General features: G+C 39.9%; 1 protein-coding gene across 1 annotated transcript in view; it reads right to left on the reverse strand.

Moving 5' to 3' along the window:
• Positions 1-18,045, reverse strand: part of DNAH8 (dynein axonemal heavy chain 8) — a 341,076-nt gene that overhangs the window by 150,925 nt on the left and 172,106 nt on the right. Inside the window, exons 51-57 of the mRNA XM_070456508.1 lie at positions 14,698-14,944; positions 14,326-14,567; positions 14,105-14,245; positions 12,342-12,579; positions 7,437-7,579; positions 6,541-6,675; positions 5,695-5,817 (exon numbers count right to left, since the gene is read on the reverse strand). Of these exons, the coding sequence (XP_070312609.1) occupies positions 5,695-5,817; positions 6,541-6,675; positions 7,437-7,579; positions 12,342-12,579; positions 14,105-14,245; positions 14,326-14,567; positions 14,698-14,944 (1,269 nt within the window). The remainder of the gene's footprint in view (positions 1-5,694; positions 5,818-6,540; positions 6,676-7,436; positions 7,580-12,341; positions 12,580-14,104; positions 14,246-14,325; positions 14,568-14,697; positions 14,945-18,045) is intronic.

The raw sequence follows: 18,045 nt of genomic DNA on the forward strand, positions 1-18,045 counted from the left end.
TGAGCGACTGAACTGAACTGAACTGAAGGCAGATAGCTTGAGAGGCGCAAGGGAAATGGGGAGACAATGAGGAGATGTGTGTAATAATCAAGAAGAGAGATGGCAGCCTGCACAGGCTTTAGCAATGGAGTGATGAGTAGTGGTCAAGACTTCCATATAGTTTGAAAACAGGCTGAATGTGGAGTTTCTATTTCTTGAGATAGAGAAGACTGTTGTAGAAGCAAGTTTGGGAAGTAACAGGAATTTCATTTTGGACATGTTAAGTTGGACATCCAACTAGGCATTCCTAATTGGATTTTTAAAAAAATCTAAATTCAGGAGTTCTTCATCTTCTAGATAACTAAATACGCTTCCCTCTCTCCTCACCTTATAGGAACTGCTGAAAGGTTTATCTGACCAGGATCCCTGCTGAATGGGAGAGGAAAAGGGAAAGAAAAAGAAAACAAAGTCTCCCTGGGAGGTTGTGGCCTCGGAGTGACACTCATACAGACTTGCACCATCAGTATGCATAGCCTAAATGGGCCCGAGACTTTCAAATATTAACCTTTCTTTGAGGTGATCCTGGCTGAATAAGCGTCTAAGAATCTGACAGAAGAAAACTCAAAACCTATCCAGTTAAGGGCACATTCATCCGAAGCTTTAAGAAAAAATCAACTATACTTCAATAATAAAAACATTCTTTGATTAAAAAAAAAAGAAAGAAACATCCACAGGTACTTTTTCAAGGGCAATAACTTTGGAAGCAAAGATGCAGAAAACAAGACACTTTGAACAGGAACAAGAACTGTTGAAACAAAAGAGAACAGAATCAGATTCTACAGACTTCAGATGATGATATTACCAGACACAGACTTTAAAGCAACTATGTTCAACATGTTGAAAGAAATAGGCAATGATTTGAAAATAGATGCAAGGAATAAAAACTGTAAAAAGTGATAACATATTTGAAAGAAAAAAGAACCAAACAGCAATTGAAATTAAAACTCAGTAGGTGAATTTGACAGCAGAGTGGACAAAGCAGAGAAGAAAATTAGTGAGATGGATGACAGAAGAGGAGAAATTATCTAGACTATAAGCACTGGACAGAGAAAAGGTTAAGATGTACAGAAAAGAAGTACAGAAACATAGAGGGCAAAGAAGAAAGTCTAATACACACTGGGAGTGTGATCAGAGGGGAAAGTAAGTGAGGCAGAGGCAATGTTTGTAGAGAGAAGAATAGAAGTTTTCTAGAAGTGACAAAAGAGACCAAACCACAGATTGGTGAGTTCCAATAAATCCCAAGCAAATACATACAAATAAATCTACACCAAGGAACATAACTCAAAAAAGAAAAAAGTTATAGGAAAGTAAGGTGGCAAGAGAAAAAAGGCAGATTTACTTCAGAGGTACAATGATTAAGTGGTAGTTGACATCTCAACAGCAACAAGGAAAACAGAAGACAGAAATCATATATTTAAAATGATGAAAGAAAATAACTGCCAATCTTGAAAATAAAGACTTTTGTAGACCAAAAAAAAAAAAAAAAAACCCTCCGAAAACAAAACAAAAGTATGTCATTAAAAGATTTTCTCCTAAGGAAGTTCAAAAAGTAGAAGAAACATGATATCAGATGGGAGGCCCAGGAATAAGAATGAATAGAGAGTGAAAAAAGTGGTAAAGAAATGAGTAAGGCAAACAAAGAGTGAATATAAAAATCCGTAGGGCTTCCCTGGCGGCTCAGCAGTAAAGAATCTGCCAATGCAGGAGACACGGGTTTGATCCCTGGTCCAGGAAGATGACATGTGCTGTGGAATAACTAAGCCCCTGCACCCCGACTACTGAGCCAGTGTTCTAGAATCCAGGAGCTGTAACTACAAGCCCACGTGGTGCAGCTCCAGAAGCCTGCACACCCTAGAGCCTGTGCCCCGCAACAAGAGAGGCCACTGCAATGAGAAGCCCAGGTAACTAGAAAGATGCCCCTGCTCATCACAGCTAGATCTCGCAGCAATGAAGACCCAACACAGCCACAAATAAATAAACGGTAAGCGTTTCTTAAAATCTTAAAAAAGAAACAGTAAAAATAATGCCTCGTGGGAGCTTGCTTCAAAAATAGAGATACAGATAGCCAAAAACCAAATGATAAGATGCTCAACATCACCAATTATGAGAGAGATGCAAATCAAGACTACCATGAGGTATCATCTCCCACAGGTCAGAATGGCCATCATCAAAAAATCTACAAACAGTAAATGGTGGAGAGGGTGTTGAGAAAAGGGAACACTCTTACACTATTGGTGGGAATGTAAAGAGGTACAGCCACTATGGAGAACAGTAGGGAAGTTCCTTAAAAAAACAAAAATAGAACTACCACATGATCCAACAATCCCACTCCTGGGCAGCTATCTGGAGAAAACCATAATTCAAAAAGATACATGGACCCAAGTGTTCACTGCAGCACTATTTACAACAGCCAGGACATGGAAGTGACCTAAATGTCCATTGACAGAGGGATGGATAAAGATGTGGAACATACACAATGGGATATTACTCAGCCACAAAAAAGGAACAAAATAATGCCATTTGCAGCAACATGGATGGACCTAGAGACTGTCATACTAACTAAGCCAGACAAAAAAAGACAATGTGACGGTGCCGCTTACGTGTGAAATCTAAAAATACATATACAAATGAACTTATTTACAAAACAGAAATAGAGTCATAGATGTAGAAAACAAACACATGGTTACCAGAAGGGAAATGTGGGGAGGGGAGGAGTAGATTGGGAGACTGGGTTTGACATACACACATTAACATATATACAATAGATAATAAGGGCTTACCGCATAGCACAGGGAACCCTACACAGTACTCTGTAAGACCTATGTGGGATAAGAATCTAAAAAAGAGTGGATTTATGTATCTGTGTAACTGACTCCCTTTGCTGAACACCTGAACTAACACAGCCTTGTAAATCAAATACACTCCTATAAAAATAAAACGGGCATTACACAATATAATGGTGAACAATATAATTTATGGTAATAAAAACAGAGATATAGACTTAAAATACAAGTCAACAATAAAAGGATAAATCATAAGAAAGATAAAGGAAATTAAAGTGTTCAAAGGTCACTGGACGTACAAAATGGGAAAGAAGGGCTACATTTTCTTTATTTCAGATTATGTATGCAGGAGGTACTGTCAAGGGTAACCACCAAAACACAGAAATTGACTGCAGTAAATGGAGAGTAAAGAAAACAAAAGGGAACAAAAATCAATGTGTTCTCAATGGAACAGGAAGAAGACTGCAGGACTTCTACGATCAGCTGAGGGCAAGGAAACAAAGGAGTCCAAGGTCTGAGAAAAAGACAGTATGAAAGGAGCCTGAAGGTAAATGCCAGGACAGGATCAGACAGGATAAAGATACATAACATGAAACATGCAGTGCAATTGCTGGGCAGTGCCAAGAGCTTAGCAGAGGTCCATAATTATGATTTTAAAGTGAAACCAGTATTGTGTGTTCTTCTCCAGCTCAGTATAACTGCATAGGTGCAGGTAGGTGGTGAGCAAAAAGGTTTAACAAGAATTTAACTGGTTAAGGCTTTCACAGATGAGTAGAGGGTACATGCTCCTGTGATTATAATGATAGATTATGGAATTTCAGCTAGGGGAAGGAAGAAAGAGAGGAAATGAGAAGAAATGAAGGAGAGTTTGATGACGGTAGGAACAGTGGTTGAACGGCTGTTGAACGGCTCCATCTAGTTGATGTTTGATGGCTCCATCAACAGTGGTTGATGCCCAGCAGTGGGATTTCTTGATCATGTGGTAGTTCTACTTTTAGTTTTTAATACCATTCTCCCTAGTGGCTGTACCTCTTTACATTCCCACCAAAAGTGTAAGAGTGTTCCCTTTTCTCCACACCCTCTCCACCATTTACTGTTTGTAGATTTTTCTTGATGACGGCCATCTGCAGTAGAGAGAATGAGCTACAGAGTGTGGATACAGTGATCTGAGAATAAAAGGCTTGAAACTGAGATAATGACGGGATGCCAGTTATTGATAATGACAAGGTGCAGGGTATGACTGCATCGACCAGTAATTCAGACAGAGTAGAAGACATGATTATGACGAGTCCAGGTCAAGGAACTAAGAGGCCAAGACCATACGTGGATATAAAGCATCACTGATAAGGCATCACTGAGAATTATGACAAGCAGGACTGGCTTCGTAATTTGTGGGCCCCAGGTCAAAATGAAAATGCAGTGTCTCTGTTCAAAAATCATTATTAGGAATTTCAAGACAGTGAGAGCAGAGCATTAAACTACATGCAAGGCCCCTCTGACTGCGAGTCTCTGTGCTGTGACCTGCTGTACACACCATGAGAATGACCCTGGAGCCTGGGGCAGCCCTGGAGAGAGAGTATCAGCGATCCAGGGACTGAAATCTTCAGCGGGGGGTTTGGGGGCCTGGGGGGCGACACAGCATCAAGGGAACCGAGGACCTCGCCCTCACATCCAGGTGAGAAGTATGCAGGGAGAGCAGCATCCTGGGTTTCCCATTGGAGCAAGATGGGGAAGAAAAGCTCAGAGGAGACGCTGAATTTTCAGGGAATTTTGCAATGCAGGAGATCCGTGTTCCATCCCTGGGTCAGAAGATCCCTTGGACGAAGAAATGGCAACTCACTCCAGTATTCTTGCCTGGGAAATCCCATGGACAGAGGAGCCTGGAGGCTATAGTCCATGGGGTCACAAACAGTTGGACACAGCTGATTGACTAACACTTTTACTTTTCATTTTTTGGACGAACCATGACCTCTGTGGGCACACAGAGGGTTTTTAGGAAGACAGAATGTAGGAGATGGGGTCAGAGAAGGGCCAAGCAGAACTGATGGGAATTACTCTCAGGCTGAGCATGGATGGACCTGGGAGTCCTGACCTCCTGGTGACATCAAAGGTAAACCTGATGCTGGTGGAAGGGATGTGACCAGTCCCAGTGGGCTCCAGTGGATGCTGTTGAAAAGGCAGTGGACAGCAGTGGGAAGAGGTGTTAGGGATCCCACCAGGAACATGCTGAACCCAGGTAGCAGTATCTGTGAGGTCCTCTAAGGGAAGTGAGTCTGAGGTTGACGGATGATCACAAGGAGGTCAGTGGTGTATAAAAGAGCTATCTATTTTTTTTTTTTTTAGTGTTTTCTAAACATTACATACTCCTGGAAAAGAGTATGTAGAGTGAGAAATAAGAGAACAAAGATAAAACGCTGGGGAAAGGAAGAGAGAAGCCAGAAAGTACACTGAAATCAAGCAGCCAGAGACAGAAGGGAACATGGGGAGAAGCATACAGGGATTTCAAGAAGGGAGAATGTCACCTATCCCAAGAGGTCAAAAAAGACTGAGAATTATTACTAGGCTCAATCAAGTGACGGTTATTGATCTCTTTATATATAACCAAGTAAAAGTGAAAGTGTCAGTCGTAACTGACTCTTTGCAACCCCGTGGACTGTAGGCCACCAGGCTCCTCTGTCCATGGAATTCTCCAGGCAAGAATACTGGAGCGGGTTGCCATTTCCTTCTCCAGGGAATCTTCCCAACCCAGGGATGGAACCTGGGTCTCCTGCATTGCAGGCAGATTCTTTACCATCTGAGCCACCAGGAAAGCCCATATATATAACCAAGAATACTGGTTAAATATCACCTACATGGGATATTTTAGTCATACCTGATCTCCCCACTCATTAATCACGGGCATATTAATGTCATCAATAAATACAGTCATCTTTCTGCCGCCAGGGGGCCCATATGTGCTTCCCATCCGCTTGTCCACATAGCTTTCAATTGTTCTCTAGAGAAAAGCAAACAGTCTGTTTTATGCATTACACTTCAATCCATTTCTAAAAATGATGAACATGCTTTTCAGAGTAGAATATAACTGACTTATTTATTTAATGGGTGATATTATTATTCAAATAAATACTGTGAACTTTGAAAAATAAATTGTTGGACTGTTTATCATTAATTTACATCAAAAGACACTCCAATGTTCAGCTTCAGCTTCACTACTAGGCCAAAACATGCTATTTGAATTTGGCTTCAGTGTCAGCCTTAGGAAGGTTAAATAGCTGAATGGCAACTGCTATACTGATTCTTTCAAGATACGTCTACAGTCAGCCCTTCATATTCATGGCCTCCAAGTCCTTGGATTCAACCAACTTCCATCAAAAGTATTTGGGGGGGGGGAAATTCCAGCAAGTTTCAAAAAGCAAAACTTGAATTTGTCTCACACTGGAAACTATTCACATAGCATTTACAACCATTTACATAGAATTATCATGTATTAGGCATTATAAATAATCCGGGGATTATTTTAGAGGATATGGGAGGATATGCACAGGTTATATACAAACACTACCCACTGTATGCAATTGAGTACTCCCAGGAGTCTCGGCACTAATCCTTATGGATACTGAGGGATGACTATATATAACAATGTGTTATTTGCATATACATGTATCAACTACTTAATATATTTAATAAGTTAATGACTACTGCAAATGATAGATTTTACCTGAAACATCATTGGTTCTGTGGCAGATGAAAAGTTTAGACTTTTAGATAACTGTACTTCTGGGTCATATTTTTTCAAATAGGCCTTAATCATTACAGTTTTTGCAGTTCCCTGTTCCCCTGTGAGTAAGACAGCCTGCAGTGGTAGGATAATCATGTTAAAAGGTGTTGTAAAATGTTTAGTTTTAAACATACTATGGTTCTAGTAGCCATTCTTTCATTCTATAAATTAACAGTAAATTTAAGTTACTTTTAAGAATTAAACCTACATCAAAATAAGTCCTTGAATTAAAGACGTAAATGTAAAATGCATGTACTGGAAGAAAACATGGGTGAGTGGTCACGTGACCAGGGAAGGGACTTTGTAGGCAGGCATCCACTTTCCTTAGCAAGCTAAAAATCAGCAGAGTTCAAGTATATTTTGGGACCTGGAGTTCATTTGCCAAACAGGTTTCTTTGAAATGACACCACCTCCAGCCCTTTGTACTTTACTTTTTCCACTTGTGGTTGTAAAAAGAGATGTGTTTCTTACATGGTTTGCAATTATCTAAGAAACTGAGAAAACACAGGCTACTGGCCCCACATATCAAAGGGATGATTTTAGTGAGTCCAGACTCATATCTTTGCATACATAGAAAGTGCTAAATTCCTTAACTTGAGATACCTGGGTTTTTGTTTGTTCGTTTGTTTTCAACTCTTTGATGTTCCGACTACCTGCTCTTTGGTTACAAAAATTTCTATATATCCTGATTTCCCCCCCAAAATTTGCCTCTTCAGAACACTATCTGAGATCCTGTGTCCTGGAATTGAAGTCTGAAGAATGTCCACCAAATAAAACATAACTCTCAATTTTTAGGTTGTGCATTTTTTTTCAGTCAACAAAACTATCAAACTTACTTTATGCTGTTTTGCAATGGTGTCTATCAAAAAATTTGTTCTAACATTGTCAACATTTGGAACCAAAATTGATGAATATTCTGGAACACTGTCAGTTGGATAATAATATGGCTGAAGTTTCTTATTCCAATGATCCCAATCACCTATAAAATAATTAAAACTGATCTTAATAAAACTGCATTCTTCAAAAGTTATCTCAGGATACAAACACATAAGTGCTATAAACAATCAACAGAAATAAACATTTAAAACATCTTCATAAAACATGGTAACCTATCTGCTTACCTAATATATGTGGCATCTGATAATTTAAATTTGCTTTGCCTCTTTACAAAATTACCTTTAAATTATTATTTATCTAGAGAGCTCTGACCTAAAATGGAATTACAACCAATGATATGTTTAGTATCTAGTAAGAAAGCCACATTAACTAAAAGGATGGGAAAGACCAAAACAGGGATAACAGATTACCAGACTTAGGATGTTTGCCATGAGAAATGGAAAAAAATAAATCTGGCGCTAAAACTAGGGTAATAAAATGCCCGGATTCCTGACTTACAGTCACTACCAATAGCTTCCCTGGTGGCTCAGACTGTAAAGAATCTGCCTGCAAAGGAGGAGAGCTGGTTCCATCCCTGGGTTGGGAAGATGCCCTGGAGAAGAATGGCTACATTCTAGTATTCTTGCCTGAAGGATTCCACGGACAGAGGAGCAGAGTTGCACGTGACCGAGCAACCAACACGACAACAACATTATTGTTATAGTAATTATTATAAGTTCATTTCATCAATTCTAAGAAAACTATTTTATTTACGTTTTAGCATCTCTGGAATGCGCCGTTCAATCTATGGCGTCAGCATTGCCGTTAGTCATGCAAACTTGGCCAGAGATGTTTGTATTGTGGTCATTTAAATGGAATGACCCCCACTGTTGACTGCATTCTTGAATTCAACTGCCATTTTATTTATTTATTTATTTATTTATTTTTATTAGTTGGAGGCTAATTACTTTACAATATTGTAGTGGGTTTTGCCATACATTGACATGAATCAGCCATGGATTTACATGTGTTCCCCATCCCCCCTCCCGCCTCCCTCCCCATCCCATCCCTCTGGGTCTTCCCAGTGCACCAGCCCTGAGCACTTGTCTCATGCATCCAACCTGGGCTGGCGATCTGTTTCACACTTGATAATTATACATGTTTCAAGGCTATTCTCTCAGATCATTCCACCTCCCCCCCCCCCCCCGCCTTCTCCCACAGAGTCCCAAAGTCTGTTCTATAAATCTGTGTCTCTTTTTCTGTCCTGCATATAGGGTTATCATTACCACCTTTTAAAATTCCATATATATGCGTTAGTATACTGTATTGGTCTTTATCTTTCTGGTTTACTTCACTCTGTATAATGGGCTCCAGTTTCATCCATCTCATTAGAACTGATTCAAATGCATTCTTTTTAATGGCTGAGTAATATTCCATGGTGTATATGTATCACAGCTTCCTTATCCATTTGTCTGCTGATGGGCATCTAGGTTGCTTCCATGTCCTGGCTATTATAAACAGTGCTGCGATGAACACTGGGGTACACGTGTCTCTTTCAGATCTGGTTTCCTCGGTGTGTATGCCCAGAAGTGGGATTGCTGGGTCATATGGCATTAACTGCCATTTTAAACATCTTCCAAATGAACCACGATTCAGAAATTTACCCCAAAAGTAACTGTGTACACAGAATGCATGGGAAGGAAGAAGAAGAGTACACACGTGATAGCAGCAAAGCAAATATTCATCACTGGAGGAACAGCCTTGATTTCAACTCTCCTTGCAAAGTATAGAGTCCTATGGTACGTGTATGCTTAACTTTTAAGGATTAAACATTGGTGGCTAAGGGTTTTCCATGGTGGTTGTATATTGTGTACCATTGTGTGGTTAGCAAAGTGGACACACTACTGGATGTGACAGCTGCGTTTGTTCCACATTCTTGCCAGTATCTGGTATTATTAACCTGTCCATTTTCAATTCCATTTCAGTTCAGTCGCTCAGTCGTGTCCAACTCTTTGCGACCCCATGGACTGCAGCACGCCAGGCCTCCCTGTCCATCACCAACTCCTGGAGTCCACCCAAACTCATGTCCATTGAGTCGGTGATGCCATCCAACCATCTCATCCTCTGTTGTCCCCTTCTCTTCCTGCCTTCAATCTTTCCCAGCATCAGGGTCTTTTCAAATGAGTAAACTCTTGGCATCAGGTGGCCAAAATACTGGAGTTTCAGCTTCAACATCAGTCCCTCCAGTGAACACCCAGGACTGATTTCCTTTAGGATGGACTGGTTGGATCTCCTTGCAGTTCAAGGGACTCTCAAGAGTCTTCTCCAACACCACAGTTCAAAAGCATCAATTCTTCGGCACTCAGCTTTCTTTTTAGTCCAACTCTCACATCCATACATGACCACTGGAAAAACCATAACCTTGACTAGACGGACCTTTGTGGACAAAGTAATGTCTCTGCTTTTTAATACGCTGTCTAGGCTGGTCATAACTTTCCTTCCAAGGAGCAAGCGTCTTTTAATTTCATTGTTGCAGTCACCATCTGCAGCAATTCTGGAGCCCCCAAAAATAAAGTCAGCCACTGTTTCCACTGTTTCCCGATATATTTCCCATGAATTGATGGGACCAGATGCCATGATCTTAGTTTTCTGAATGTTGAGCTTTAAGCCAACTTTTTCACTCTCCTCTTTCACTTTCATCAAGAGGCTCTTCAGTTCTTCTTCACTTTCTGCCACAAGGGTGGTGTCATCTGCATATCTGAGGTTACTGATATATCCATTTTAGGCATTAAATTAATTAGAATTTAGTCATTCTAGTGGCTATGAAATGATACCCCACTGCAATTTTAATTTGCATTTCCTTGATGACCAACCACATTGAATATCTCTTCATATTATTTTTTTCACCATTCATAAATCTTTGTTGCAGCATCTATTTAAAGTTATTGCCCAGTTAAAAAATTCAGATTGGCTGTCTACTTGTTATTATTGAATTGCAAGAGTTCTTTATCTGGATAAAATTCCTTTATCAGATATATGTTTTTCAAACATTTGTTTACATTCTGTGGCCAAAATGGGTCATTTTATTTTCATAGTGACTTTTAAAGAGATGTTAACTTTAGTGAAATCATGTCATAGTATTCCACTTTTGTCTTTTAAAAATTGATTTGGTTATTCTTTGTATTTGCATAAAATTTTATAATTCATTTATAAATTTCAACCAAAAAAAAAAACTCATTGAGATTTTTCACTGTGATTGCACTAAATCTATAGAGCAATTCAGAGAAAGTAACATCTTAATAATACTGTATTTTCTGATTTGTAAACCGGATTTATCTTTCCATTTATTCAGGGCTTCTTTAATTTCTCTCAGCAGTTTTATAGTTTTTAGTATACAAATTTTATATGTATTTCATTATATTTATCTCTATATATTTCATTTCTGGATGCTATTTTGAATTCTATATTAAAATTTCAATTTCCAATTTGCTGTGAGCATATAGAAATACAAATTATTATTATATACTGTTCTTTCATTCTGTGACCTTGCTAAACTCATATACTAGTTCTAACAACTGTTTTGGAGAGTGGTTATATTATCTGCAAATAAAGAGAAATTTACTTGTTCTTTTTCAATTTGTAGATATTTTATTTGTGTGTTTGTTTGTATTTATTTATTTAGTGCCTTTCTGCACTGGCTAAAACAACTGGTACAATGCTGAATGGAAGTGGTGAGAAAGGATATTCTTGTTTCTGAACCTGGGAAGTATTCAGTCTTTCACTATTAAGTATTTGTTCATTTGCTAAGTCGTGTCTGATTCTGTGTGACTCCATGGATTGCAGCACACCATTCAGTATAATTTAGCATTTTTGAAGATATTCTTTATCAGAATGATAAAGTTTCTAATTCTAGTATCCTGCGAGTTTTGCCCTAGTTTTATCATAGAAAAACTGATATCATCCTTCTACCATAGAATGTTAAATTTTGTCAAATTTACTTTCTGCATCTATTTAGATGACATATAAATTGCTTGGTTTTTAGTATATCAATATGGTGAATTACACTGACTGGTTTTTAAATGTTAATCTAATCTCCCACCCCTAGAATAAATGCCCACCATCTACACTGTCAAATGTACTTTCATTAACATCGTTTCTAATATTCATTTCTTATTTTTTAACATCTTTAGGTTCTGTAGTAATGCCCCCTCTCTCAACCTGGCTCATGGTAATCTACATCTTCTCTTTTTTCTCCCTGATATCTTTGGTAAGAGATTTACCAATTTTATTGCTCTTTCCAAAGAACCATCTTTGGATTGACTCTAGATTGTAAGAGAATTAACATCTAGATTTAAGGATTCATTTCATTAATTAGCTTCTTTTAGGGAGAGGTAAGCTGGGGTTACCATTTGTGGTAACCCACATATGGCAGGTTAGGGGGCTGAGTAACTGGACTTTGCCAAGTCTGCTACACGTAAGTAGTGTCCGTATCTGCTTACTTCATTCTCTGCTTATTCTGATGTTTCCAACAGAGAAGTTCTAAGACTGCATTACCACACTTTGCATCATGAAGAATCTGTGTTCTCTATACTTCTACCCTTCCTCTTCAAGCAACAGAAAAAGAGGTACTGCTAACTTATTTATGTTAGACTTCACTTAGATAACTGCAAAAGGGGCCTCTATAACCATTCCCAGCTCATATGCAAAATCCTAGTCTTGTTTCCACAGATGCACTTTAAAAATGGTATTAGCAATTATGTTATTCACAACTGGTTTAATATTTCCCCTTAGAAGATTTTATGGAGTTTATCTTTTTTCCATTAAAAAAATGTTATTTTGTTTCAGATATAAGTCACTGTGCTTACCATAATCAGTAACATAGAACTCATACATGGTTTGAGTCAAGCCTTTAGGTATTTCTGGTAAGTCTAACTTGCTTTCGTGACTTCGTATAAAAGCTTCAAGCTTGTCTCTGCTTTCCAATTCCAGAAGGGCTCCTAAACTCCACATTAGAGCAAACACAAATAATTTATGAAGATGTTCGACACACGAAATGCCACCTTCTTCTTTGGAGGGGATTAAACCTTCCAGAAGATTGAGAGACTGAAAACATTTAAAATACAATAAAATTAAGTGTTATATTTAGATTTTAAAATAAACATTTATATATAATAGTAACTTAAAAAGAAGGAGACGAGAGAAGAAAGCAAATATATCTCCAGTTATGGTTTGATCAGTGTCCTACAGCGAGAGGCATTTAGGAGAAAAGTCACTCTGCTGTAGGCAGGCTGCATGACTGCACAGAAAAGACACCGAACTGGGAGTGTGGAGGTGTGGTTTCTTCCCCCAATTCATGCCACTAACATCTCTGAGTCTCAGTTTCCTGATCTGAAAAGCAAAAAGCCTAGACTAGGTGTTTCCTTAGGTAGCTTCTGGTTCTAAAGTTTGGTTATTCCAAAATTTATAGATCAAAGATTTTATTTATTTTTAACATGTTGCAAGGCTCAGCACGCTGTGGCCCCAGGGGCCAGACACTTGCTTAGCAAATCAAGTGTTTCTGAAACACAGTCACTCTCGGCCATTGTGTCTGGCTCCTTCTGTATTGCAACAGTAGAGCTGAGGGGCTGGGACGGAAAGCTATGCAAAGCCTAGAACACTGACCATTTGCCCCTTCAAGAAAAACTGTGTCAACTCCCACATGGCATCAGAAAAAAAAATATATATATAGTAAGACATCCTTTGTCTTTGAAAACAAAATCATTTCAATAATTTGTGAGCTTCATGAATTATTTCTAAGCCACCCAGCCTCCCTGACTGATGACCCTCGCACGGACAGAGAATCAGGGCACTAGAATGGATAATGAGAGATCACCTATGGACTAGAATCAGGAGAGCCTTTGAAAAATCTAAGGGATAGGGTAGGCAGGGAGATGGGGGGGAGGTTCAGGATGGAAGGGACACATGTATACCTATGGCCAATTCATATTGCTGCATGACAAAAACCACCATCAAACTGTAAAGTAATTATCCTCCAATTAGATAAATAAATCTTTTAAAAATCAAACATAAAAGAAACAGAAAAAAAAAGAGAGAGAGAAATTCACGATTAATTCTGTTTCTTCCAAAGACTTAAAAGGATAGCTGAGTACAGGGGGGAAAACAAAAGGTTAAAAACTACTTAGAGAACTGTTTCAAGGTTTTCCCTATCTAATACATACACTAAATATGCAAAGCCGAGACTTCCACCTGAGTTTTCCTGCTTGCCTCCAGCTCCTTGCTGTGCTTTCTGTCGAACTACCAGCTCTATTTATCTCATCTTCTCTCATTTTTGGACACTTTCTGGGAAGGTTAGACTAAGCTTGATGGTGGGAAAGATAGTTCATTCCTCTTCCCCTGACAATACCGCCCTGGGAGGTGAAACTCATGAAGAGATGGCAGTAGGTGAATCAATAAGATCTTTAATAGGGATCCAAATTCTCATACCCTTCACCACCACATCACAGAAAGATTTTAGTGGACTCTGTGAATCTTGCATTTCAGATACCTCTAAACTGCAACTGAGTGTGTGTCTGGGAGGTGGGGGGAATTTCAAATCTTAAGTAATGAGTGTACAAAAAAAATATCTTACTTGCACAATATAGTTGCACTCTAAGAGCTGCATTTTTGGGTTGAGGTTCAGTTTCATAAATGTATATGCATCCTCAAATATTTTATCATACAGAGTTAGGAATACAGAATTTTCCTGGGTAGTACGCTTCTTCAACCACGCCTACAGCAAAGAAACGGAATCTCTGTTTATAAGAGAGCAAGACATGGAGAAAGACACTTCTGTAGGTCTCCAGTCCCCACCTGCAGTATTGGTCTCCAGCTGAGAGCGGAGCTACTGATGTACACCATGCCCATCCTAGAAACCGTGGCTGGAGAGGCGTTCTCGATATTGTGGACTTCAAACAAAAGCTTGCAGCTTGGAGCCATGGGGATGCGATCTCCATTGGCCAGTGTGAGGGTTTTATTGTCATCCAAGACGGAATTTAAGTTCTCAATCCAAATGGCATCCACAGGGCCATCTAAAACGAGGAAAATGTTTTCACCTGCCAATAATGAGAACAGAAAATCACTTTTCACCTGTGGATGATCAAAACGGAAAATTAAAACAAATACTGCATTGCGGACAAACTGGCAGGAAAAAAGAATGATCAGCAGAAAAGAGTTTGCGTGTACCTTTTTTAGCTTTTAATGTTTTTCTCCACAGAGTAGAAAAAATCCCGTCTGTCCAGTCATTGGTGGCCGTGTCCAGTCGGCCAAACATCTGCGGAGCCGTAATAGCTTTGGGATTCATTCTCATCTCCCTGTGAGGCCTGCCGCACTCTGTCAGCGCCTTCATCAGGATTGTTATGACCATTGTCTTCCCGGAGCCGCTGGGCCCCAGAGTCATCAGACCATGACGGACCAGAGACGTCTCATACAACTACACAAAGAGAAGATCAATCGAAAAACATAACTTAGGAGTCTCCTGCTCACGTTCATAGAAGCCATGTGAAGAAATTTTAAAAGTTTTAAACAGGATCTTAAAAGCTTTAGATAATAACTAGTTCACTACTTAAAAATGGAATATGACCCGCCCCCCAAGAACTATTTGTTTTATGGAAGGTGAATAGCAAACACGCAACATGTTAAAAGTGAGAAAGTAACGACAATGTGGGACTTTAATTACATTTTGGAAGTAATCAATTCAGGATCTAGTTTCTGCTTCTGCGTCTCAAACTACTTGATAGGATAAACTCCTTGTCATTTCAGTTTGCTGGTAACATAGAGGTGTTTTTCCACAGCTTTCTCTGTATCGCACGTGGTGATATCGCCCCCTAGTGGTGGGAAGCAGCGATACAAAGCATCTCTGCCAAGACCCAAGTTCAACATCAGCCTTCTAGTTCCCCAGAGGCACAGCTGGAGGTGAGTTTCCTGTGCAAGCGAGTGGTCACCAGGGAAGGTTCTAATGGAGTAAGGAAGACGGACAGGAATGGGGACAGGCCAGTCATGGTGTGATTGAAGACAATATCCTGGAGAGGGGAGACTTAAGGCTGGCCCTCGGGGCACCTTTATATCTCTCTGTTTCACCTGGAAGCAGGAGAACTTGACTTTTCGACTGCATCACCCATAAGTCCTTATCGAGTGTTTTGTTGTTGTTTTTAAATTCATTTGGCTGTGCCAGCTCTCAGTTGCAGCATGCAGGATCAAGTTCCCTAACCAGGATCAAACCCAGGCCCCCTGCATTGGGAGTGCAGAGTCTTAACCACTAGACCACCAGGGAACTCCCCACATCAGCCACATGTCCTTAACTAAGGAAGGGTTGTTTGGGCGTAGGGGAGAGCAAACACCCATGCACTGTGTGCACTCGGCACCTTCCAGAAAAAGTGGCATGGACCCTCCTGCAGAGAGTGGTGTATGTGGGACTGGAATCACCTAGAAGTCGGGGAAGGAGTGCAAGGATGAGCTAAGAGAGATTCAAGGATACATACAAAGAACATGGACAGTGTCTGTTACAAAATCCCCTCTACAGTTTTCTTAATAAAAATAAAAAGTCAAAGGACTCAGAGCTGATCAGAGGTAAAATTTGAGTTACTCTCCTAAGTTTTAGATAGAAATGTATTAGCTCTGTAATTCATAGTTTAAAAGCAACAGAGGTACTGGCCATATTATATTCAACAGTAATGTGTCTGACATTAAGTAACAACACAATCTCCCAGTCCCCCACCAACTGAGAGAACTAAGACTGCAGTGCTCGGTATACCGTATGCATTGCTGTTCAGCGGCTAAGTCATGTCCGACTCTGCGCCCTCATGAACTGCAGCACACCAGGCTTCTCTGTCCTTCACTATCTCCCTGAGTTTGCTCAAATTCATGTCCACTGAGTCAGTGATGCCATCCAACCATCTCATCCTCTGTCACCCTCTTCTCCTCCTGCTCTCAATCTTTCTTAGCATCAGGGTCTTTTAAAATGAATAAGCTCTTGCATCAGGTGGCCAAAGTATTGGAGCTACAGCATCAGTCCTTTCAGTGAAAATTCAGGGTTGATTTCCTTTAGGATTGACTGGTTTGATCTCCTTGCTATCCAAGAGACTCTCAAGAGTCTTCTCTAGGACCACACTTCAAAAGCATCAATTCTTCAGTGCTCAGTCTTCTTTATGGTCCAACTCTCACATCTTCTATGACTACTGGCAAAACCATAGCTTTGACTATACAGACCTTTTTCAGCAAAGTGATGTCTCTGCTTTTTAATATGCTGTCTAGGTTTGTCATTGCTTTTCTTCCAAGGAGCAAGCATCTTCCAATTTCATGGCTGCAAGTCACTGTCCACAGTGATTTTGGAGTCCAAGAAAATAAAATCTGTCACTGTTTCCACTTTCTCCCCATCTATTTGCCATGAAGTGATGGGATCGGATGTGATGATCTTAGCTTTCTGAATGTTGAGTTTTAAGCCAGCTTTTTCACTCTCCACTTGCACCCTGAGGCTCTTTAATTCCTCTTCACTTTCTACCATTAGACAGGTGTCATCTGCATATCTGAGGTTGTTGATATTTCTCCTGGCAATCTTGATTCCAGCTTGTGCTTTATCCAGCCTGGCATTTCTCATGATGTATTCTGCACAGAAGTTAAACAAGCAGGGTGACAATATACAGCCTTGACGTACTCCTTTCCCAATTTTGAACCAGGCCATTATTCCATATCCAGTTCTAACTCCTGCTTCTTGTCTTGCATATAGGTTTCTCAGGAGGAAGATAAGGTGGTCTGATATTCCCATCTCTTTAGAATTTTCCACAGTTTGTTGTGATTCATATAGTCAAAAGCATTAGCGTGGTCAATGAAGCAGATTTTTTTTTAAATTCCCTTGCTTTTTGTATCATCTAGTGGATGTTGGCAATTTGACCTATGGTTCCTCTACCTTTTCTAAATCCAGCTTGTACATCTGAAGTTCTCAGTTCACCTGTATGCATGTCACATGTAAAGTGAGGTTTTCCCAGAACTTTTTTTAAATGGAATGATTTCCATTACATAGATGATAAAAAATACTTTGATTTCTCCGCATACATTTTCTTTATAAGGTTTGAGTCTGTCTCATACACCTGCACTGCTTACAAGAGTAAATTATGAGTCACTGCTTTTCAGGGGATGGCGGGGGGAAAGAATCATTACTTTTCAAATGCGGTTTTTAACACTTTCAACAATTTCAGTGCCTTCATTTTCCAAGGCACTGGAAAATACTCCCAATGCGTCAAGCTCATAGGGATTTAATTCAGCGACTCTGCTACAGTTTCAGGGCTCTGCTTGATAAAATCACTGATAGGTTGTCCCAAGGATAAAATGTGATTGACAGAAACACAGCAAGGGACACAGGCAAAGGATTTAGTTTAGGTGTGAACACGCCCACACACAAAGCAGAAGCAAAGTAGCACCCCCAGATTCCTCAGGCTCCATGCCCCACAAAGGCCCCCAGCTATGGCATTCCACTTCCCTGCGGTTTTTTTTTTTTTTGGTCACGCTGCACGGCTTGTGGGATTCCAGTTCCCCAAC

Source organism: Odocoileus virginianus, chromosome 27, assembly GCF_023699985.2.
Source record: "Odocoileus virginianus isolate 20LAN1187 ecotype Illinois chromosome 27, Ovbor_1.2, whole genome shotgun sequence".
Taxonomy (NCBI): Eukaryota; Metazoa; Chordata; class Mammalia; order Artiodactyla; family Cervidae; genus Odocoileus; species Odocoileus virginianus.